General features: G+C 36.7%; 4 protein-coding genes and 1 non-coding gene across 7 annotated transcripts; 3 read left to right on the top strand and 2 right to left on the bottom strand.

The window, feature by feature from the left end:
- On the bottom strand, positions 1 to 1,389 carry LOC135159961 (uncharacterized). Its single transcript, XM_064116044.1, has 3 exons — positions 1,016 to 1,389; positions 701 to 850; positions 1 to 609 (listed from the first exon to the last, which is right to left on the bottom strand). Exons 1-3 carry the CDS (start codon positions 1,042 to 1,044, stop codon positions 264 to 266), a joined length of 525 nt encoding a protein of 174 aa, XP_063972114.1. The 5' UTR covers positions 1,045 to 1,389; the 3' UTR covers positions 1 to 263.
- Positions 1,390 to 1,492: 103 nt separating this feature from the next.
- LOC135159954 (alpha-ketoglutarate-dependent dioxygenase alkB homolog 4) lies at positions 1,493 to 3,280 on the top strand. 2 transcript variants are annotated; one of them, XM_064116034.1, is made up of 5 exons: positions 1,493 to 1,747; positions 1,850 to 1,975; positions 2,052 to 2,407; positions 2,489 to 2,644; positions 2,785 to 3,280. In XM_064116034.1, the coding sequence occupies exons 1-5, from the start codon at positions 1,646 to 1,648 to the stop codon at positions 2,933 to 2,935; spliced, it is 891 nt and encodes a 296-aa protein (XP_063972104.1). In that variant the 5' UTR covers positions 1,493 to 1,645; the 3' UTR covers positions 2,936 to 3,280. The 2 variants fall into 2 exon arrangements, with proteins under 2 accessions (XP_063972104.1, XP_063972105.1); XM_064116035.1 differs by having other exon boundaries at positions 1,565 to 1,747; positions 1,823 to 1,975.
- Positions 3,281 to 3,506: 226 nt separating this feature from the next.
- On the bottom strand, positions 3,507 to 10,441 carry LOC135159963 (uncharacterized). The gene is made up of 8 exons (XM_064116046.1): positions 10,097 to 10,441; positions 8,143 to 8,331; positions 7,794 to 7,967; positions 7,467 to 7,697; positions 4,838 to 5,026; positions 4,572 to 4,742; positions 4,153 to 4,362; positions 3,507 to 4,079 (listed from the first exon to the last, which is right to left on the bottom strand). The coding sequence occupies exons 1-8, from the start codon at positions 10,172 to 10,174 to the stop codon at positions 3,882 to 3,884; spliced, it is 1,440 nt and encodes a 479-aa protein (XP_063972116.1). The 5' UTR covers positions 10,175 to 10,441; the 3' UTR covers positions 3,507 to 3,881.
- Positions 9,430 to 9,511, top strand: Trnas-uga (transfer RNA serine (anticodon UGA)). The gene has a single exon. It is a non-coding gene; the product is annotated as a tRNA-Ser (tRNA).
- Positions 10,442 to 13,200: 2,759 nt separating the features above from the next.
- LOC135159958 (CD63 antigen-like) lies at positions 13,201 to 22,882 on the top strand. Of its 2 annotated transcripts, XM_064116041.1 has the most exons (7): positions 13,201 to 13,486; positions 14,346 to 14,534; positions 15,087 to 15,257; positions 17,025 to 17,246; positions 17,894 to 17,955; positions 19,567 to 19,595; positions 20,449 to 22,882. In XM_064116041.1, the coding sequence occupies exons 1-6, from the start codon at positions 13,424 to 13,426 to the stop codon at positions 19,574 to 19,576; spliced, it is 717 nt and encodes a 238-aa protein (XP_063972111.1). In that variant the 5' UTR covers positions 13,201 to 13,423; the 3' UTR covers positions 19,577 to 19,595; positions 20,449 to 22,882. The 2 variants fall into 2 exon arrangements, with proteins under 2 accessions (XP_063972111.1, XP_063972109.1); XM_064116039.1 differs by lacking the exon at positions 19,567 to 19,595.
- Positions 22,883 to 22,975: the final 93 nt, after the last annotated feature.

Below are 22,975 nucleotides of genomic sequence, written 5' to 3'. Positions count from 1 at the left end.
TTCATGTAAAAAAGTGAATTTATTTCATCAGTAAAAAAAAAAGAAAATTCATGCTGATCCCTGATTTCAACCCAGAGACAGTGATTCGTTATCATTACTTGTCATAACTTCGGTGAATGTCTTGACTAACGACACCAGATGAACTAAATAAATGAACCGTTTCTTATGAATACTTTAGTATCAATGAAATATCGATTGAACATTCCAACAGTCTTCTAGTACTTGAGACAATTATTTACAGTATCATTGTCTTTCGGTTGACATCAATTCTTTTGCATTTTAATTTCATTCAATTTCTTAATAAATGCATTCATATCCATACTGTTAGGTTTAGTGCGAATTTTCGATCCAAATGCCCGTTTTATCTTCGCTCGTCTCTTCCTCAACTTCGCCTCATTAGGCTTTTGAGTCATTGGATCGAATTTTATCAATCTTCGAAGTTTCCTCCCTTTAATCACTGTGGAGTTATCACTCATCCCATCGATCTCCTCGTAAATCGTCTCCAGAGTATTTTGGTTCTTCTTCCATGTCTTGTCTAGATAGTATTCACGGATTTGAGTGTCACTTTCCATAGTTGAGTAGCTACGTTTCTTGGGTTTAATACTACATCTGTGAATTCATTAAATTATTAAGTAATTGATTACCAGTGACTCAATTTTATGATTTAGAGAATATTCAATAAATTCATTTGTTTCAATACCTGCGGTTCAATGATTCTGTCGTTTGTGTCATCTTGGGGATTCTCTTCCTCATTGTATATCTAGCTTGTTGTCCACTCACCCCAGTGTCAACAGTAAGAGACTCCATGCTAGCCACCACGTCAGGTAAATTTGCATAGCACTCCATAGCACTACAACAAAAAGAACAAATTATTTGTTTCGATGGAGGCAATGTTATGCAATATTGACAGTTCAAAACAAAAAATCAACATGATTGCTAGCGATATAACGAGACAACCTTCCCTTCCCTTTTCGCAAGCAAGTCATAGAGAAACCTTCATTACAAAGGAACGTACCTAGCCTCTCTGGTCATTTCAGACATCATGATATTCTCCTTTTCATCAAAATTTCTGTCACACTCACAAGTAATTAGCAATTAAGCTAGCGTATCACTATTTAATACTTCATTCGCGAGAAATATTATCGTCGATGAATATTGAAGAATATCCGCGGAATATCTCGCAGCCTTTCGCTCTTTTGTCTCTCTGAGAGAATGTGAACTGAAAGTCTCACCGTACGGCCGCGTTTCCAACTATTTATCGAAAATGACAAATCATTCCAAGGATTTATCACTTTTTCACGACTTTGACTTAATTCTATCCCCCCAAAAATCCCTCGATATTTGTTAAGATTGGTTCTTTGTGAGGGGAAATTGTTGGGTCCTATTTTGTTGATACTTGGAAATAACCTAAAGTGGCATTTAATTCATTTCGATGATAGCAGCGCCAGGCACGTGACATGTCAATAAAGGGGGGCGGACTTTCTAACCTCCAAGAACTGTCCTTTTAGACACTATTGCTTGCGAGTGAAATTTTTGAAGGATTTTTTGTGGAATTTATTGTGTCGAGAAGCTTTATTGTGAGACGTTGTCAATTATTGTTGATTGTGTTTTTCCAATTTTTTTTTTCGAAATTTTTGGTTGGGGAATGGAGACAGTGAGGAAATGTGGGTGCAAGGGAATTAGAACGTGCTTGATTTGCGAGACAGAGTTCAATATTTGTAAACCTGATCTGTTTAAGGAGCTGCAGGTAATTTTTTATCATTTAATATCAGAAATTGCAGTGACTATATCAACAAAAATAGTAAGAGTGTATGGAGACCAGTAATCTTCCACTTGTTTTTCATATCAGGAGCTTCCTAGTTATGTATACTGTCCCCCCTGTGATAAAGCATATCCCGGATGGGACATGAACATTTTTAAGGACCATCCCCACCACCAAGGAACTCCAATCTCCTACCCAGGGGTATTTATCAAGGTAAAAATCCCGAAACATCGCTCAAGAATCAATTCTAAAATTGCTAAAAAACTTTTGACAAATGATTCTGCATCAGCTAGATTTCTTGACGACGAGAGAGGGCGAGCAACTCCTGATAGACGTCGACAACTTGCCCTGGGACATATCTCAGAGTGGACGGAGAAAACAAAATTACGGGCCCAAGTGCAATTTCAAAAAGAAAAAACTTCGATTGGGAGATTTCAATGGTTTTCCGAGGACTACCAAATTTATTCAGGAAAAATTCGATGATATCCCGTTGTTAAAAGGATTCAGAACGATCGAGCAATGCAGTTTGGAGTATACCAAGGAACGAGGAGCCTCGATAGACCCTCACATCGATGACTGTTGGATCTGGGGAGAGAGAATTGTCACCGTCAATGTTTTTGGAGATTCTACACTCACTATGACACGGTGAGTACTTATAAATATTCTGATGACTCTCTCAATTAACATTAATTTCATTTACGAGATAAATTATATGGCTTTTTGTAGGTTTCATGGAGACGAACGGAAATACAATCGTCACCTGACTTCTACATATCCGCCAGTGATTGACAAGAATTATTCTGAGGACGAAAATGTTGGAGACTTTGTAGTGAGACTTCCAATGCCCGAGAGATCCTTGATGGTCTTGTACGGACCCGCCAGGTATTTCAAAAATTACTTTCAATCCTTGCTACTTAAAAAAGAGAAACAAATTCGTGTCATATTTTTAAAGGCAATTAAACAATTATTTACACAGTTGAATGAAAAAGTCAAGCTTCATTCCTAAGAAAAATCTATTGCAGATATGACTGGGACCATTTAGTGTTCCGCGAGGACATAGAATCGAGAAGAGTTTGTATAGCTTATAGAGAATTCACACCTCCCTATTTACCTGGAGGTGATCACAGTCATCAAGCTATCGAGGTCCTGACGAAGGCAGAGAATTTCTGGTGATGTTTTCTGATACATTCACAAAATTTTAAATAGGAATTATGCAATCAATTTTGAAGATATATCAATCTTCTTCCCTCTTGAGAATTAGAGAATAATCCAGGGGTACATCAATTAAATTTTAACTGTTCATATTTGTCAGTGGTAGTCAATTTATGTAAATATGCAATCAAATTATGTCAGCATCGTCGAATTTTTCGTTTATGTTACCTATCGAGAATGCAAGGCGAAATTGTATCTTTTTTATGTTCCTCGTAATGAGCGTTATTTTATCACTGAAAATTGATTAATTCAGAATATGGAAGATTATGTAAGTACGTCAATAATAAAAATCATTGATAAATTGGATGATGCACTTGTCAATTTGGAAAAAATGTTAAGACATCTTTCTAAATTTCCGGAGCTACGGATTTTTTTCCCCTATGGAATTCCCTAGACGAACAAAAATGTCACCATTGAGGCTAACCAAAAATGAGTGGATAATTACTCATCACAGATTCTCATGGCTTATTTCATCACTACTGATTTAAACAATTACGTGGGTACATAAATAATAACAGAAGTAGTTAATCGCTTATGTTAACAATATATCAATTTATTGAAAAACATAAAAATACAATACTTTGATTTCATTAACAAGTAACAGTTTATCATCTGTATTGACAAATTTGTATAATTTAATTATCATGCTTAACAACGATTATAGGCACATTCATTTTGGTTCCTATTACATATTATATTAGATTGGGAAAATTTATTCAATTAAGTACTTGATTATCATACTTTTGGCTTCGAAATTCGGAAATTTGGGGGTCTGGGAGAATCCACTGAAGTGGCGAAGCCCGATATATTTATCAACACTGCCATTATCTTCGTATATCGCGAATGAAGGAGTTCAAAGAAACTCTGTGATTCCCACTTCAACGGAACAATAATCACGATATTGCCCTTAACTCACGGAGGAGGTCTTCAGAGGTTCTGAAGGCTGCATGTACACCACAGGAAATGTGACGAAAGGATCAGTTTTACCCAGAGGTTGGTAACCGTCCACTAAACTTTGTCGTAATTCCCACTTTCTTCGCTCACGCTCAGTTTTCTGACGACGAATTGCTCGGCCCAGGGTGCAGGCGAACATTATGCCAGTGAACTAGAAGACAACAATTTTATATGATTACACCGTCAAGAGGAAGAACGTGCTGAAGAGTGAAACAATAATCCACCTGAATTAATGCGATTGCAATGGCTCCGGTTCCCAGATTGAGTGCACTTCTCTCGACAATCAACATCATATTCCCAATGCAGCCATCTCGATAAATTCCACTGCATTCCGTCTGGTCGCTATCAGGGGCTCTCGACCAGTAGGCGCAGCAGGATTCTGGGATAGTGTTCGGCTGCCAATCTTCTATACCATAAACTCCACAGCATCTCAACTGAAATTAAGTACACTAATATATCCTTCATTCTAAATATTTCATTTTTAATCCATAAAAACTTGCACAAGAAGATCAATCTCCGGTATTTTTACTGGAGAATGATTTCTTCAAGACATTGAAGAGAGGTCCATTGAGCTTCTTCCTGAAGCTGAGCTCAATGGACCTTCTTTCGTTTAAAAAAGGAAGAATACAGAAGGTCCATTTACCCTCGACTGCATAAAATCAACGGCTGCTGTCGCCTCGGTGTTATGCCCATATTTCTGCATTGTTGCATTCATTCTGTCAGCGAGGGCGTCTTTGATACCATCTTGCAGTGCGTAAGCGGAAATCGCAGCTGCTACCTCCAGAATAAGTACTATCGAGAGTGACACTGCAAACTAGAAGAATAAAAGGATCAGTAAATCGTCCAGCTGATTGGGTAGCTCAATAGGTACCAAATTCATTATGAATTTAATATTATGGAAATACCCACGACTAGGACCATGCACGTGCTCTCCTTGATCGCTCCGCAACATCCAAAAAATGCGATGAAAAAGACTAAGGCGCCAACAACAATGAGTAGTGTTGCAGGTGAGAAGTAACTCGGATCCAGGAAGTGTCGGAAGTCCTCATAAACAGCGTAAATCGTCGTGCCTACGGATATTATCATCACCCCAGTCAACTAGAATGTCAGGAAGAACCGGAAATAGAATTTCAGTAAGCGCCTGATATTTTTTTATTTTAAGTATAATTGGCATGATTTTGTGATATCTCGGAACCATTGGAGTTGAGACTGATATCTGTAATCAACTCTCCTCGCCTTTGTTATCATATAACGAGATAACGGGTAGAGTGACGCGATAGTAGAAACTCTTTGTTGGATATCTCAATCGACCGATTCAGAATTTAATTCCGGGCGTTTACGACGATGTTGCGAGGTCCTAAAGTTCTTTAAGACCTCAATGCACGTCATATTGACCGTGTGACCGGACTCCGTGGGCTCTGCATTATTGACCGTTCTACAATACTACGATGTAACATAAAACGTTCCCCGAGGCCACACCCCTATACTATTTCCCGGGGCTTTTACGGATGAACACTGACCTTACCATCGACCTCGTACCTTATTTTATCCCTCCACTGATTACTGGGATTCTTTTGTCAAAGAAAGGGTTGTGACAGAGGGAGGAGAACATTTATGTTTAGAATTAAAATTAAAAGAGAGATAGCAAATTTAAATCCTAGATGACTCTAGGTCTTGTACAAGGATAAAACGCTAGATATCGAAGCTCTTCTGATTTCAAACAACGTTATTCCATTTCCTTCCTCCAAACGAGGTAAACACCTCCTCCACGTTCTCAGAACATCGACAATTTTCCTGCCTTCATCGATAAAAAAAACAAGTGATACTCATTAGAGTGCTGAGCCCTATTACTGACAGATTCTCATCTGTTCATGGTACACTAATAAAAAAATAATTGGTGCAATCTGTCAAAAATGGAGAGAAATATCAATAGAACGAAATCAATTTTTACATTCTGCCATTATCGCACAGCTGAGCCAGTTCCTGACATTGACACTCTTATCTACGAAACAATCTATTAGTCGGAGTAATTCTAAAAATAAACTCCCAGTCAAAACTCATCAACTAGATGGCAATAAAATTCAACTACAAATCGAATTAATTAAATTAATAAAAAAGCAATTGTGTTCTGATACTTAATGTTAATGTCTTTGGGGATTTTGGGCTTCATGGGATAATTCAAAGAAGTTTATTTAAAAAAAACTCTGAAAAAGGCTCGAAAATATTGTCGTTACATGCGAATATCTGTTTCTGTTAACGATGTCGATAAGATCGCAGGTAAGACCCCTGTAATGAGACCACCAGACAGGCAAAAGTTGGGTGGTGAGTTGAACTGACCCCTCCGTAAATTACCCGTCACAACCCCCACCGTTTTTCCATAAATAATAAATTCCCTCCATACTTCATGCGTAAAGTACTTCTCCCTGCTTTATCATCGATCTTCAACCTCGATGACGTCACGAACGCAATCGACCAAATTGCGCAGAACAATATGCAACTGGGTGTACGAAAATGGACAGGGGAGAAAAATATGAATGTCAATTATTACGAGGGATAATAATAAGTATTGATTATTTTACGAACCACAAATAGTGAATTGACAGCACACAGAAGATATTTTATACATCTGAGACCGACGTCAAGGTGGGTAGCCGCCATTTTGGCCTCCCTTTTGCGTTCTCCAAATGGTGAAACGAATTGGCGGATATGTGGGGAACTTTTGTTTATTCCACTTCTTTGGGGAGAATACTAATAATGTCGGTTATTCAGACGCAGTCTACTACGTGGAGACTAATGGCAATGGAGGTTTGCGTATCGCCTGAAACTCACAATCACGCGAAGATAATGAAACGCCGGGAATGTACGACAAACCGACAGTGCACGAAGCCAACGTATGACGCAAGGTGATTATAAGTTGTTAGTAGAAGTGTAGGGGAAAATTCTCATCGATTATTTTGTTTGTTTTGTCGGGGTCGAGCTTCTCTTCGTACGATCTCAGTCTGATTGTCGTTATGGAATTGAAGTTAGGAAGTCGTCTCGTTGATGAAGTTAAAATTTTTTTAATTAGGAAAATGAAGGGGATGATAAATGAAAGCCCATTTTCGTAGGTTGAGGGATTTAAATAATTGAATTCCTTTCTGATTTACATAAAACATGACGTCTCACTCAGGCCCTTCTTTAATATCTCATCATTCAAATACAAATTGATAATATGAAATTGAGGTTATAATATGTGTACAAGAATATATTAATATCTGAAGTTCTTTTTACAATGATCGCAGTCTGATGAATTCTTCCTTATGATTCTCCCGCACTCGAATAACTCTCCTTCTTCAATTGATCATCTCTTATTCTCATTCTAGACTGTCTCGTAGTTCATTTTGATTGCCCTTGCGAGGTAGATGGAGAACCAGATTCCCACAGCCTGAAAAACACAATCGAATGATCATTCGAATCATTTATCTCTGTGAAGATAACCATAAAAAATAAGTAGACAAACATCCAGTCCAACAACTGTGTGAGGGTTTTGACATATCACCTGAACAAATGCGATGCCTAGACCAGCTCCACCGAGTTGCACAGCGTGACCCTTGATGAATCCCCCAAAAGACGTAAGACATCCTGCTGTATACAATGTCTTCTTATCCTCTATTCCGCAAGTTTTGTTTCCGATTTCTCCAGGGAGTGATTTACAACAGCTCAAGGGTAATCCCGTCATGTTAGCCATAGTTTTCCAGTCATTTGGACCTGTCGTCCCGCAACACTGGAACTGTAGAACAGTGGAAAGAGATTTTCAATTCAGAATTTATTCAAAGGTTTCTTCTTCTCTTCGTTTACTTTTCCCACGTCATCGATAATTACTCACGTCTTTCTGTAGGTTGTCCCACACTAGTGTAATTTCGTCGCTTTCATTTCCGTAATTCTTCATCGTCGCCAACATTTTATCTTGAATTAAGTCAGCAGCATCGTTCCTGAGTACGTAGCCGGAAATTCCAGCCGACAGTTCCAGAATGAAGACAAAAACCATTAACGAAGCGAACTAGAATCCGGGTATTAAATATTAGTTGATATTTATAAATAGATAATGATTTCTCAACTACCAATTTCCGGAAATTTACGATTTACGTCGTTGACGATTGATTTTTTTATAATTATAATTCTATTCATTCAATTTATGAGAATCAATTGTCAATACTAAGTTGTCATCGATTTACCGTTACGACCATGCAGTAGTTCTCTCTGACAGCCCCGCAACAGCCAAAGAAGGCAATGAAAAATATAATGGAGCCAACAGCGATTAATAAAGAGGGTACTGACAGGAACTTGTTGTCCAGGAAGTGCTGATAGTCACTGTAAACTGCGTGGATCGTCGCGCCAATTGACAGGAGAATAATCCCAGTGATCTGAAATCAATCATTCATTGGTGCGTCGTGTTGTCTTTGCTTTTTTTTCATTCTCTTTTTCTCTACAAACATATTTCAGGGAAAATTAGTCAGGTTTCAGATTATTCCTCCATGAGAAACCTCAGCGTTGAACCTACGTGAAGCATTCGAAGGCTTCCTCACTGATTGTGTCGATAATGAGTGATATTTTGGAAACAATCACGAGTTGTGTCCTATCGGACATTTTTCCCCCATAAAAGACATGTTTTCACATGTTTCCCTTGAGCAACAATTCCAGATATTCACATTTAATAACAAGATTACATTCCATTCACTGGGATTAATTTAAAGACACGCGTAGAAGAATGAATGTATACAAAACCTAGTGGATTTAATAAGAAGTTCTATTGGATTTCCCTTTTAATTCCATTGAATTCTGTTATCGTATTATTTGTGCGGAATTCGATTGGTTCTTCGATGATTTTTTGAGGTGCTATTGTCCTGGGTAGACCTTGAAAATCCCTGAAATTCAATTGATATTCAAATGACGAATATTCCGCTCGTTGTTTCTCAATTTCATTGAACAGTTTGTTACATCGTCAGAGAATTAACAATATTTTCTTCTTTATTGGATCTAACCTTCTGCACAACCACCTGCCTACACTGTTTTCTCGACTCGCGTTATGTCATTCATCAGCATGTGAAGGGTTTTACAGCCTTGAAACCATCGAAACGACCATTTTCTGAGTTCCGAATCATTTTATATGTTCATTATTCAATTATCGTTTTTTTTCCACTTGCATAAAATATCCCAGAGAATTTCGACTTCAGAAGTCTCAAAGAAATCATGTAATACATTTATCGAGGAAAATAATCATACGCAAACGCAAAAGTGTAATTTTCCAAAATTATTTGAATATAGCAATTAGTTCTTTTCGTTTAATTTTTTCTTTGCACGTGTATTTAAAGTAATCAAAATTATTGAGCGGAGAAATTAATTAAATATTTTTAAAGATGAGAAAATGGAGAGATATGTGATTTTTTTAGTGTAGTTGTTGAATTAGAGAGGAAATCGAGACATTTGGACTTAATGGTTAAAAATTCGATGATTCGGCATACGCTGCGGTGTCCGAGCGGTTAAGGAGATGGACTTGAAATCCATTGGGTTCTACCCGCACAGGTTCGAATCCTGTCCGCAGCGATTTTTTTTTTCACACATTATATCCAACTAGGAGACACTTTCAATCATTTGCCTTCCTTTTCCAATAATAATTAGTCGTTAGCAATCACGTAATAAAATTGACGAAGAAATGAATGATTATGGAGAGCTATTTGCGGGCAAAATTAATGGAATTTGATATGATGACTCACAGGGGGAACTTCCGAACTTTTATTCCCACCACATCTTCGTAGCAGATAATTCTTTAAGCTAGAGGATTCAATGAATGGATGAATTTTAAGTCAAATGAGAAATGCAAATTGTCAAGAGGATTTTTATTTATTTTTTCCCGGTTCCCCGATGTCTCCTTTTGTGAATAATTCTAGACATCCAAAATCAGAGTTTTTTCCAATTCGAATAAATCAACAGTTTCACGAGATTGCGCAATCCTGTCCCTCAACTTCCATATTATCCTCAGATGTAATTAAAATAAATGGAATTAATGAATCGCTATATTTCCGAATGATCTGCGCAGTGAAAACCTACATGACTCGCAAAGAAAATGAGAAAAAAAACACGACAGTACATTTAAGATTGGAGAAATAAATAATTGATGTTATTATTTACCACAAATAATAGATTAAAGATGAACATAAGGTACTTTATGCAGCGCGAGCCTATCGGGAGAGTCAGATTGGCCACCATTTTTGCAGCTTCAAATTTCCGAAATGATTTTGAAAAAAATTTGAAACTCCTGGTCTCACTGGTAAAAAAATCTCCGTCCGATAGATTCTATATTTTTTTATAAATATCACTGTCACAAGATGTCAACGTGTCCAAGGGCTTAGCGAGACTCCTGCTCTTCTGACAACAGGAGTGTGACGTATTTCAGTCGTTTTTTTATAATCTTATCAGAAACGTTCGAGTTCTCGAGCCGCCAACTGCCACCAACTGTGACTACGTCCTCTGAAGTTTAGTTGCAAAATAAATTTAACAGAGAGAGAGGGAGAGAGACAGAGATTTTACCCATGTGGCTGGGGACTGCGTTGTTGAGGATTGCGCATGACTGGAGGATTGGGAAGGTGCGGGCGCAGTACATGTTTCACCATGTTCCAATATCAATTTTTGTTAATCAACAGATGATGGACTGATAGAACATCAGTCATTATTTGAAAAAAATTATGACGAATATTCTGTCAGGAATTCCAGGTACTTCGCCATTTTTCCCCCGATGAAACTGATTTTCGCTCCTGGAATGCAACTCAGGAGCTTTCATTTGAATCCCAGTTATAGAATTTCCTTTAAACAATTTGCAAACAACCCATTTCATCCATTTAGTTCTTCATAAGCACCGAATAGTATAAAAATTTAATTTGTGCAAAATATAATTTGAATTTTATTTTGACAGGTAGCTGGACAAACGTAATGATTGAAAGACCCCTTGGATATTCTCAATGATCGATCAGCTAAATAATTGTTAAGGTCCACCTCGGCATCGACACGCGCCTGAAATGTTCGCATGAATTGTCAGGTGTAAGTGGTGAGTGAACTAGCTAGAACTTTTCTATTATCGAGTGGGACAGAAAGGCGTGAGTCTGACGTGGCAAGAGCACGTGGTCAAAGCCCGCCAACCACCTGAGTAGATTTCGATGTTGTTGAAATTGCAGAGAATTGTCGCTTTCACTAGCGCTCGGCGATCAGATCATTCACCTTCGCACATTAAACAATTGATTCTGTTGGAAGTTGATCAAGGTAGAGAAAATGCTACAATCAATAGACAATCAATTTCAGAATGGCACCAGGTCGATAAAACACAAAACATCGAGGACTTGAATTTAACAAATTACACCTCTTATATTTGGAGATCTAAAAAGAGATAAATTAACAAGTTTCGGGGAGGGTTTAATGATTGAAGAGGTTTTCTCATTAAATATGTCTTCGCGGTGAATACAAGAATTAATCAGTTTTTTTTCAATTGATGTACGGTCACGTCTAACCGTAATGTCTTGAGAACTGTCATGTAAAGGTTTTTTTTCACTTATGTAAGGTTCACTTACGTCCGTGAGCCAAATGAGCACTTCCTGAATAATTCAGCGAGATTGGAATTAGAAGGTGGGGGGGTTTTATGGAGAATTGGTTGCAGTTTATTCAGGCTGAAGTGAGAAACATTGACTCGTGCTAGTTTTCCTCGTCATCGATCCAATGAATCTATACCCCCGGTAACAATCTCGAAATAACAGCGACGTTTGCCCTGTTATCAACACCGTTTCCTTGTCGATTGAATTCAGCAATGAAATAGAATCCAAGCCTCATATTTTTTCAGCATTAGAATTTTTTCTATGTCAACCGATGTTAATTCCAACCCCAATTATCTCCTGCAAAAACTTCAGAGGGTTGATGTTGACCAAAAGTCTACCGTTTTTTCACTGCAAATCGATGATTAAACACTTATTTATTCTTCTCCTGCTAATTGAGCTGATGAGAGGCGCTCAGAGGTCATTGCATCCGCTTCCGCCCACGTTCGCCTTTTATGATTCAATTAACTCCTCCCCGAGTACCCACACCGCGGTCTAACATCTCATTTCTCAGTCCAAATGTCACTTGAACTTTTTTTTAAATGATAATGATCATGGCAAAGATTATTTTTTGCTTCAATTCAATTTTGGTTGACTCGTTAAATTAAGTCAGAGGCAAGTAGGACAAATAGGCTCTTATGGCTTTATTCCCTTTATAGTATTTCCTAAACGAACTTTTAGTAATCGTTAATTGTAAAAATCTTCTGATTTTTCCCACAGACGTATTTTCCAAAGAAAGCAGTTCATCATCTCTACCGATAGATTGTAAATTTTCGAGGCCGGAAGGAGGAATGTCCAACCGGATTATAGCGTTGGGGTTGTCACCCTCGTGGGAAAGGTCGTGCATTTAGTCCAGTTTATTTATTACTCAATTGGTAGTTAATTGTTGGAGTTTCTCGGGGGTAGAATTGAGTAGAGCTATTTTCAGGAAAAATGGATAACAAATTGATGAAAAATTGAAAGGTCGATTATTCAACAATCATGCTTGTAACCGTGTCTACAACGATAATCTCTACCTGCACCCGAGAACAATGGCACACGCGCCGGCTCGAAATTACTAGGGGATCGCCCTAACGGTTTCCCGTCACGAAACTGACTCAAAACGTTTACCTCTAATCTCTCATTTCTTCTTGTCTTCTCTCTCATTACCACAGTTTAACGATGAGGGCAGACAATTTGTGATGCCGTGTGATTATAACGTCACATTCTTCACAAGATCTTTTACTTGGTAGGAGCACAACAGACTATTTGAAGACACCTGCGAGGAAAGATCGTGCTTGCCACCTGAGGGTGGAAAATACTCACTTTTCTCCCGCTCTTTAAACAAAAAATTATTTGAATTAGAAGCGGGAACGAACAAAAGGGACGCCATTGATAAAAAAAATGGCTCTCCTTCGCAAAAAAAATGTTTCCCTCTCCCAAATGACCCCCTAACCACCCAATCCTACGGGCATCTGAAGAGTATTGGGTCGGAGCCGGGGAAAAATAATATGAACCTCACAAATCATGATCCTCCACCTCTGCAACCTGCTCTCCTGATCCCAAAAACAAATAAACCGGGTGAAAAAAAACATGGCCCTTTCCACTTGCTCGGCTTTCGTCAGTGCGCGCGCATCCCAGCAACAATCCCGTACCCACCACAACAAAAATATCCACCGTTGCCGCCGCACTCCAGAGCGGGACATCCAGGTGTACGGACGTGTTACTCTCAGGGTTATCGCCTACGCCAACATTTACCGTTGTAAAATCCCGGCGAATTCCATCGACAAAACAGTGAAAAACCGTTCATCAATTGACAATCGAGTGGGGGAAAGAAAAGGTGAAGAGTGATTGATTAATCAGTGATTTATCGTTGAAAAGCCAACAGGATACAATCAAAATGGTGTCCGGTGGTATGACCTGTGTCAAGTACCTTCTGTTCCTCTTCAATCTCATCTTCGCGGTAAGTTTATTCTCCATATCTTCGATATTAATGATATAATTAATAATTGAGTGATTGAAAATGGCCTTTGTGTCATTTCTACCTTTGTTCGACCCTCCGTTGGGGGTTTCTATAGTTCGAGACGCAACTCGGGGCCGCTCGATAATACAACAAACCCACACGGAGTTGAGAACTCATGGGAAATAAAGGTGGAAACGACGGAATTTTTGTCTATTTTTAATCTCTTCGATTTTATGACCCCCTTTGTTTTTCATGTTTTTATTGTTGTCCCGGTATGATAACTGCATACTCCAGAATTGGGGACGAGGTGGTGAACCTTTCGGAAGGTTTTTCAGACTTTTGTGACAAAGCATAAGGTGGGGTCGACGTACGGGGGGAGGACATCTTTTTTTCTTTGTTGAGGTCCTGGAGGTTTTTCTATGGTGGTTTTAGCGGTTGTCCTGGGGGAGAGGGGTGGAGGAGGTGGATCATATTGGGGGTGTTTTGGACAATCTTGCAGGGAATGTCAGGAAATTGTCGGAAAACAATAATTTTCAGTGTCTTTGACCCATTTCTGAAATCCACATCATAGAAAATAATAGAATCCCATTGCAGTATTATTATGTTATTTATTTTTAATTAATCAACGTTTGACATGATCGCAGTTAACGTTAATCCCCAGTTTGGGCTCGAACCCGAACCCCGCAAGTGGAAAAAACCCTATCGCAACAGCCCAGGAACTTTACAATGCCTATTTTGTCCTTGATAGCATTTCCAGGCCTTTGATAGTGATCTGCCATTTTTTAAAATTTTTATGGATGCGTAATAATCACTATAAACCTTAATTAAGTCATTACAGATGGAAAATATTTAATTACAGATAACTGGGGTAGTATTCATCACTGTGGGTGGAGTGATCCTCGGTTATTACAGTGGCTATCGTAGTTTTGTGGATAATTGGTTCTTCGCGGCACCAGTTCTTATGATAGTTGTTGGCGTTATCGTCTTCCTGATATCATTCTTCGGTTGCTGTGGGGCTGTCAAAGAAAACCACTGCATGATAATTACAGTAAGTCACAACATTTGATAGTAAAAGTGTAACAGGATGAACAATTCCTTAGATTCAGCGGACGTTTTTTACTGGTGAACACTTAGTTGAGAAATTCTGGACTTTCTAGTGCCAGAACTTGGATTTCTGTCTACCTCCCCCATTTTCGCAAAATCGATAATGAATAAAAATTTAATTATTCTAACTTTGAATGGAGAAAAAACCCACTTCATAAGTGAATGAAAAGATTGATTAGCACGCATGTCCAGTCTGATCCTCTAAAAACGAAAGTCGTAAGGTTTTCTTTTTGCACCTCTCTTTGTTGAGGTAATTGCCTAATTATTGAAAATTTCACATTCGACAGCGGTAATTTAATGATTGTGATCGTCAATTATCCGCGTAATGATCATCTAAAGTAACGACATTCATCAAGGGAATATGTCCAGGAATTTTCATTGCAACAATAAAATCCTCTGACATTTTCGCCTAAAATGACTTGCCATCAACATAATTTAATGAACGTGTGGCTTTCGAGTTGAACTTCATGACTGATTTCTTTCGTTGTTTCGTCAGTTCTCAGTTCTTCTACTGCTTATCTTCGCCCTCGAGCTAGGTGCAGGCATTTCAGGGTACATGATGCGTAATGAGGTCGGTAAGATGCTACTTAACCGCATGAACAACTCCATGTCTACGTACCACACTGACAGTGATGTGCACAATGCCTGGGATACCCTTCAAGTTGATGTAAGTAACTTTTTCAATTTCTATAATTATAAGTGAAGATGGACTATCTCATGGAAGAAAGCGAACGGCTCGTACCTTGTGTACTCTAGACATTTCATGATAGTGACAATTTGAAAATTCCACTGTATCAAGTTTGAATCTTCCGAATATTGAATGATCTATGAGCCTGAAGAACCACAAGTAGGACACTTAATTGCGCCCTGGAACAATGCAGAGGGTGTTGAAAAAAAAATCGAGCCGAGGACAAAGAGGGCTACCTAGACGGCCATGATGACACGTAGTATATCGTGTACACTTGATGCAGTACCTTAAAGGTGCCACGTACCAGCCTGTCAGACCTTGTTCATATTGCAAATCAATATAACTCTACTTCCCCTCGTATATTTTCGCGTATACCCTGCGTAAGACTGTTAAAACGTCTGTTCGAACGACCGCGTTGGGTATTATGATTGGTGACGGCTCCCCTTGTACCTGTCTAGGACGAAAAAAATAAAAAGGGAAACAAATCGTCTGTTCCATACTGAGAAACAGGATATTTGCTAATCACTAAAAGCCGATAGAATTTTTTTGTTGCCCTAAATTGGAATTTTTGGTGGGGAAAACACTGGGTGAAGTGAGAGCTAGAAGTTTTCGAATGGTTTTTAGGTAGAGGTGGCAATTTTTACCAGGCGGCAATAATAATTTCAATCGATGATTCATGAATGTTTAAAGGTGTACAGCACAAGGCTTTTACTGCATACTCTGTGCCCACACAATCCCGAATTAAATAATTCAATATTTGAATATTTTAGACGAGTTTCCTTCCCTAGCACGAGCTGTTAAGTAAAGAGTTGACAATAGAGTTCACAGATAAATTAACAATTATACCTCACTGATCACAGGGTAATTCTTGCCAATTATTATTGACAAAAAAAATCCGGAACTGAGGGTGAGGTAATGAAAAAATCTCTGGCAGCCCCTCCTAATACGACGATCAACAATATCCTGTTGTCCCCAGCTCCATCACTGGAGTCAGTAGGGCCCTATCCTCATGAAAGCCAACACCTGAACCCTCGGCAAAAGATCTCCCCAAGATGCAGGAATCAACGTTTCCTTGATTGAAAATGAAAAACCACTCACAAAAAGTTGTCTAGACACGGGGTCGAGACGTGGAGGAAGGGTCGCGTGTCGGTAACGATTATTGCATGACCGTGTGCAGTTCCGCCCCTAGAGAATTCCCAGAAAACTTTTGTCCTCATCCCCTCACCCTCGTTGGAATAGTTTTTTTTCGAACCCCATAACATTCCCCCTATTTTTCCAGAATTGTAACAGTACAGTAGTAGCACTCATTGCTGTTTTTTTTTTCAACTTATCACACGTTCATATGCGATGCACGATGCACACTGTTTATAGTATTGGAGGAAGAGGTTGAAGGCATTGACCGGGAGTTTCGTGTTCGCGTATGCCAGAGGTGTCACACGAGTCATAAAATATTGCACAACAGTCCATCGTAGTGAAAGGTTTCGTTGGGTAATTTTTATTGATAATAGGAGAAGTTGTGGGCTACATCGAGACCTAGTTACCAAGGTCGATTGGTTGATCGAATTGCCATGTTGAATTACTTTAGGTGGCTTCAATTTCATATTTTCCATTGAGAATTGAAACGTTTAAGGATATTCAGATACTTTAGCAATTTTTTTATAATTTTAATTTCTCTATTTAGTCCCTTGCAGACGTTTTCACCGATAGGGGAGATGAAAAAGGGGCATTCAATGGTTTTATTTTCAGTTTAAATGCTGCGGTATTAATGGATCAGCCGACTGGTGGCCAGTGCAGTTCAAACAACCAAAATTACCACCATCCTGTTGTGCCGAGGTATCAGCAACGGCCGAGTGCGATGTTAATGCTGTTGTTTCGAACAGCGAAGGATGCTTGAAGAAATTCAAGGATACTATTGAGAATAAAGCCTATATATTGGGTGGTGTTGGCATTGGAGTTGCTCTGATTCAGGTGAATTAGTTTGATTAGCATTTAGCCTATTATTTTTCATTCATTTACCAGAGATTCTCGAATGAAGATTTATTGCTCCTGAATTTCAGTAGTTGATCCTTTTTTTTTATGGTAAAAAAATATTTTTTGCATGGGATAAAACGTTTATCATGTTAAAAATTTTATTAAAAATTGTTGCAATAGAACTTTATCAATTACTCATGGAAGCAACAGTGTATTTAATTGATAGCTCGTGAAGATCAAGTCAAGTGGTTTCTGCGCCGCAGCAGTGGTGCTATCTCTGCACTTATGGCATTCGATGACTAGTTTATCTTAGAGTTAAAGATTTTGGGGTGAAAGGTCCGGAGAAAGCTATTACGCAGTATTTCATCAGCTGCGAGGGGCTGCGAACCTTTTGAGAGCTATTTTTTCTTTGAAATCAATCGTTTCCGAGATAATTGGATGATTAGCAAAAATTTCAGATATGACTAATTGGCTTTTATCACTCAATTAATGGAGGGGAAGAATGATACTTATAGACATCCCGATTTCTTAATGAGGTGGGAGCCAAATGGGCTACAGGGTTTTTTTAGGGAATAAGCCCTCATGGTCTTTGTGGCGTAGAAAAAGTGATAATTTGTTGGAAATAATTTTTTTTCCCCTTTCAGCTCATCGGAGTGATATTCGCCTGCTTTTTGGCTCGATCAATTCGCCGTGAATACGAGACTGTGTAAGCTGAGATAATTGAATAACTATATTACAAAAAACTAAAGACATAAGAAAAAGATGAAAAAACAATTAAAAAAAAGAAAAAGTTGATCGAAAAATCGCCTAACTAATCGTTCTGTGCACAGTTTGTATCGAATCTCTATATTTTCATTGAGTTATCACACGATGTACACGACTGTTGTCAATGTTTAACAATTGCATAAGCACAAAACATCACTATTTTCCATCACTCGAATAATACACGAGTAAATTACTCCTCTCATTCGTCAATCATAATAATGTTTCCATTTATCTCATTTATTCTTCATTTCATTTCATCAAACTCTACACTGTTGTAAGACTGTTAAGATGACCAGTGGGTTATATCTTCAATAATGGAAGTATAATGCCAATTCCATACCGGTGAAAATCAGTTTTTCGTTAATTCCTTATTCAATATTTTATAAAACATTCAATATTCTGTATCACACTGAAATTTCAGTCAAAATTTTTATCTTAATTATTTTTTATGTGAATTCCTGTGAATATTGACAGAAACATTAAAGTTATTTCAATTGATTTTCTTTGTCCCTTTTCCTTTCGATTCTAATTCCCAAATATTCTATTACGATATCTTTAAACCAAGCTTTTTTGCTTATAAACTGTAAGCATGTGTGTAATCATTGTCTCACTAATTTGTCATTTTTCCAAGTTTATTTTTACTGTCAACTCAGAAGTGAAATACAATGGGGAAAATTCGAGGATAATGTCAGACGAGATTTATCAATCTCTGACATGTTCTCACAAAAAGATCTAATATTTTTTCTAAAATTCATGATAAACTAGAATCAATGATGCATTGACGAGAAATAAAAGCATTATGTTGCTATGAAAGTGTTGCTTTTTTCTGAATCTCATTCTTAGTAAAAAATGTCTTCAAATGTTCTCCTAAAACTATTTTGACCACTTCACGCCGAAATTTTCATGTCTTTGTCCATAAACAACAAAAAAAATGCTTCACAACACAAAATTAAAGGACGCTGTGATCGAAAATAATTTAACTTGGTGTGTGTCTATAAAATAACTCAAAGCATGTATGAACAAGCAATCGCAAAAAAAATTGTCAAAATAATCGAAAAAAAAAACCTGAAAAAAGAAGATCCTAAAATGAATAAATATGCTGCAGTTGTCGGGCTGATGAGCCTCAATGTTTCTGTGCATTTTTAAGGAAACGAGCGTGTCAGCTTTAAGCCACTCAATCACCAATTTGCCATATCGTTATAATAGCCCCTCTCGATGTATTTATTTCTTGGAAAAAATTATTTTAATCTCGCAAAACATCTTCAGAAGTAGTTACTCCATATGATAAAAAAATTACAAGCCAATAATCCACTAGATTTAGTTTAAGACGAATAATAAATGCAATATTTAACGAATTATAATATTAAGCAACAGTTACTCTTGTTTCTTACTATTGTAAAGTCTACGTAGATGTTAACAAAGTTAAATTTAATATTTATAGAATGATAAACTGATATTTAGAAGTTGCAAAGTATAACATTCTGATTCCATTTTGAACATATGAAATTAATTTCTTTTCTAATTGAATATTTTTTTTATTTTCGTTATGAAGGGTTCGTTAACTTTGGACAAATTGATTAAGTAATTATTTATTATTTCTCTTGCCTACTGTATCGTTGTTCTTTGGTGCTTGTTGATTATTATTTATAAATATTTTTATTTGTCTATTTGAGGAGATTCAATTGGGAAGGCCCTTGCCAATTTGATAAGTTTTCAATTAATTAGACAAATATTTCGATAGATAGACATTTTATTGATTAATTAAGGAAGGAGTTATTATCGAGATATTTGCATAATTACCGAGATTATTGAAGTCATTATTCATTTCATTACATGTGAATAGCAAAGTTAATAATTTGTTAACGAAAAAATCCTTTGGACCCCTCGAAAAATGGCTTGATTATAAAATATTAGCATAATTATCGGAGCACTCATATTTGAATTGTTACGTTTTCTCACCCAAAACCAAATTAATAGCGAAGAGAGGAATAGAATTATGTGACGGGCACAAGAGATAACATTTGTATTTGAGAGTCAAACGGTCGTGAGGCAAACGATCATTGAAGATGGAGTAAGTTAACGGTTGTACCCTCTCATTTAACATCTCAAAACTATTAGAACCTCAATCCTAAAAGGTTGCAGGGGTTGTTTGGTCACCAGACCATTTACGGCCCAATTATAATTGAGAAAATTTTGTTGAATTGAAATTAATAGTCATTCTTCCTGATTATTTAATTTTACCTCGCTCTCCCCTAGATAACTTCAAGCCCTCGAATCTCCTCAATTGCATCCATTAATTCTGCACAACGCAAGGCCTCAAGTAACTCAATTAATTCTGAGTTTCAACAAATTTATCAATAACTCAATGTTTTAATTAAACACAAGAAAAATTGCGAAAATATCGACTTTATGTATTAAAATCTTTTAATTACAGTGAAACCACAGCACACTGATCAGCCATCAGTTAGGAGGCATTCAAAAAGAATCAATTTAATTTTGTTTCAAGTTAAAAAAATCCACGATTGAAAAAAACAATTGGAACTACTCGAGAAACTGATCGTGGGGAAAATTTGTTTTTTTTACGTCAATTGTCGAATTTAATCATGTGCTTTTGAATGTGTATAGCGAGGAGTTAATGCAGAATGCGTTGAAAATTGATAAAACTCTATAAAATTTAATAAACGATTAATTCAACAGTGAAGTGATAGAACGTAACAAGCCAATTGTTCATATTTTGTCAAAGTTGAATGTATCTCGATAATGAGTGAGACGTTTCCTGGCATTTTTACCTGGAAATGCTCATTCTCGAGCTTTTGCATCATTGATAAAATACTTCAAGCAAAGCCAGAAATAAAAACATTCCATCCAATGCTTGAGATCATATTAAATTATCTAGGTAATTAGCAGCTGAATGAAAAATGGCGAATATCTTTTTCAAAAGAAATTTAAATTTCTACAAAATATATTTCGACATTCTCTCTTACAACGACTAATTACCAATATAAATTGGCCATTATAAAAAATGATCACTTTGACTTTTAAGTACGTTTTACAACTCAACTAAGGAATTAATTAATTAAACTAAGATGTTGAAATTGTTCAGTCTCGAGGAGTACGTTCTATGCTTGCTAAATAACTGCCAATTTGTCTATTTGCCAAATAAAAACAATATCAAAGACAGACAAGCACGAAATGTCGATAAAAACTGAAAAAGCCTCAATTATAAAACGCCTCAGCCAACGATTAAAATGCGATATGAGCCTATTTTTGGGTTTTCAGAGGTGAATAGACGATCCTCGAGGACGGAGTGATTGAGTGACGTTTTAGGACCGCTTAAGATGAATAAAAAGCGGCTTAAGTCCGCTATTTACAATGAATCATCTCGAACGATTCGAGATTAAACGCTTCTGCATATTGAGATTAATTAGTGAAAGGAGATTTATTCAAATGAAAAATTATTATAGTTGTCACTGGAATTGTATGCTATTGATGTACAACTGTTTCTCGGTGTCTTCAATCGAAATTTATCATTAAACATAAAAAAAAAGAAACAGAAGGAGAAATCTACCGAATAGAGATTGTTTTGGAATTGAAAAATTCTCCATTCGGTTATTTTTCTACTTCAGAAGATAGATTGAGCGATTTTAGGAAATAACTGTGAATAATGGACGTTAAGTTTTAGTTCACAGATGAAAGTATTATTCATGATTCAGTAGAGGTGGGGCAGAATCGATTTAATTAGTGAGCTCATCGCAATTGGTCAATTACAGTAGTTTCCTATTTTTCGAATTATCTCCGTAATGGGTCGTGACGGGGGAAACAAGGTGAGAAAGATTTTTTATAGGAATTTTTTTATTTCTACAAAAAGGGTTCACGATGTTTTCTTTTTAAATCCGTAATTACGAGATAATTATGCGGCCCGAAAAGATTTTCTTGCAACACATTTCACACGAGGTATTTGTATATTCAAGAGAAATGCCACCTCTCCACTACTGAATTATCATTACTCTTTTTTAATTATCAACAGCCGTCCATTTTTAATTACGAAGATTAAATAAATAACATTTGATTTGTTAACTCTATCATTTGAAGTGCGCCTAATGATAATTACTATTACTTTTAATTCAATTAAGCAGTCTAAGGATAAGAATTTAAATGTTTAGATCGAACATTAATTAATCTGCAACATTAATTGCTTGTTTAAAAAAAAGAGGGGAACAAAAGGGGGCGAAGAGAGGGGGTGAGGAATTATGAATACATAGTAATAGCACATGTCCAAAGTTTCGCTCCTTGTCATTAACGAATGAAAGAAAAAATTTCAAAAATTGATTTATTTTTTCAATATTTTTATTTTTTCATCTATGATAATTTATTGATTTATTGACCTGACACTAGACAATCGCATTGGCATAAATACATGAAAAATATATTTAAAAAATAACAGATGAAAAGAACAATTCACAGACAAAATAAGACACGCGAAAGACTGAAAAATTGAAGGAAATTTATTATAATCAGTATTAACTAAAGAATTAACAAGAATACGAAAATGAGATTTTTAATGGAACAATTGGTATTCGAGAATTTTATATATTGATCAATTTAACAATTGGCAGACTGATTCGCAATGCTTTATGAAGATGTTATTTTCATTCATCTGAATTATGGAGAATTATACAAAATACAAATTTTATTGTAATGATATGAAATAACTTTGTATTACGAAGTAATTTCTTTATGATGTTACTTATTTTGTGGCATATATATTGATAGGAGCCCAACGACTCGTCTCTAGCACATATTTGTCTAGCTTTTATGGTATAAATAAAATAAGTGAAAATAAAAAAAAATTATAAAATTCAGAACAAGGGCCTGTCTGTTTCATTCTACTTCTTACCTGTACAATTTTTTCGTGTCTGAAAGTATTTTAATTTCATCGTTGTTATTATTATTTTCACGTT

This window comes from Diachasmimorpha longicaudata, chromosome 3, assembly GCF_034640455.1.
Source record: "Diachasmimorpha longicaudata isolate KC_UGA_2023 chromosome 3, iyDiaLong2, whole genome shotgun sequence".
Taxonomy (NCBI): Eukaryota; Metazoa; Arthropoda; class Insecta; order Hymenoptera; family Braconidae; genus Diachasmimorpha; species Diachasmimorpha longicaudata.
Note: the sequence above shows the minus strand (reverse complement) of the source record. Positions and strands in the feature narration are given on the sequence as shown.

Bases quoted from the DNA above. Each gene is read 5' to 3' on its own strand.
- LOC135159961 (XM_064116044.1), bottom strand. From the start codon at position 1,044: ATGATGTCTGAAATGACCAGAGAGGCTAG. The intron at 851-1,015 runs GTACGTTCCTTT...TTTTTGTTGTAG, and splicing joins GAAATGACCAGAGAGGCTAG to TGCTATGGAGTGCTATGCAA. The intron at 610-700 runs GTATTGAAACAA...ATGAATTCACAG, and splicing joins ACAGAATCATTGAACCGCAG to ATGTAGTATTAAACCCAAGA.
- LOC135159954 (XM_064116034.1), top strand. From the start codon at position 1,646: ATGGAGACAGTGAGGAAATGTGGGTGCAAGGGAATTAGAACGTGCTTG. The intron at 1,748-1,849 runs GTAATTTTTTAT...TTTTCATATCAG, and splicing joins ATCTGTTTAAGGAGCTGCAG to GAGCTTCCTAGTTATGTATA. The intron at 1,976-2,051 runs GTAAAAATCCCG...ATTCTGCATCAG, and splicing joins ACCCAGGGGTATTTATCAAG to CTAGATTTCTTGACGACGAG.
- LOC135159963 (XM_064116046.1), bottom strand. From the start codon at position 10,174: ATGGTGGCCAATCTGACTCTCCCGATAGGCTCGCGCTGCATAAAGTAC. The intron at 7,968-8,142 runs GTAAATCGATGA...CCCGGATTCTAG, and splicing joins ACTACTGCATGGTCGTAACG to TTCGCTTCGTTAATGGTTTT. The intron at 4,743-4,837 runs GTGGGTATTTCC...TTATTCTTCTAG, and splicing joins GCACGTGCATGGTCCTAGTC to TTTGCAGTGTCACTCTCGAT.
- LOC135159958 (XM_064116039.1), top strand. From the start codon at position 13,424: ATGGTGTCCGGTGGTATGACCTGTGTCAAGTACCTTCTGTTCCTCTTC. The intron at 14,535-15,086 runs GTAAGTCACAAC...TTGTTTCGTCAG, and splicing joins ACCACTGCATGATAATTACA to TTCTCAGTTCTTCTACTGCT. The intron at 17,247-17,893 runs GTGAATTAGTTT...TTCCCCTTTCAG, and splicing joins TTGGAGTTGCTCTGATTCAG to CTCATCGGAGTGATATTCGC.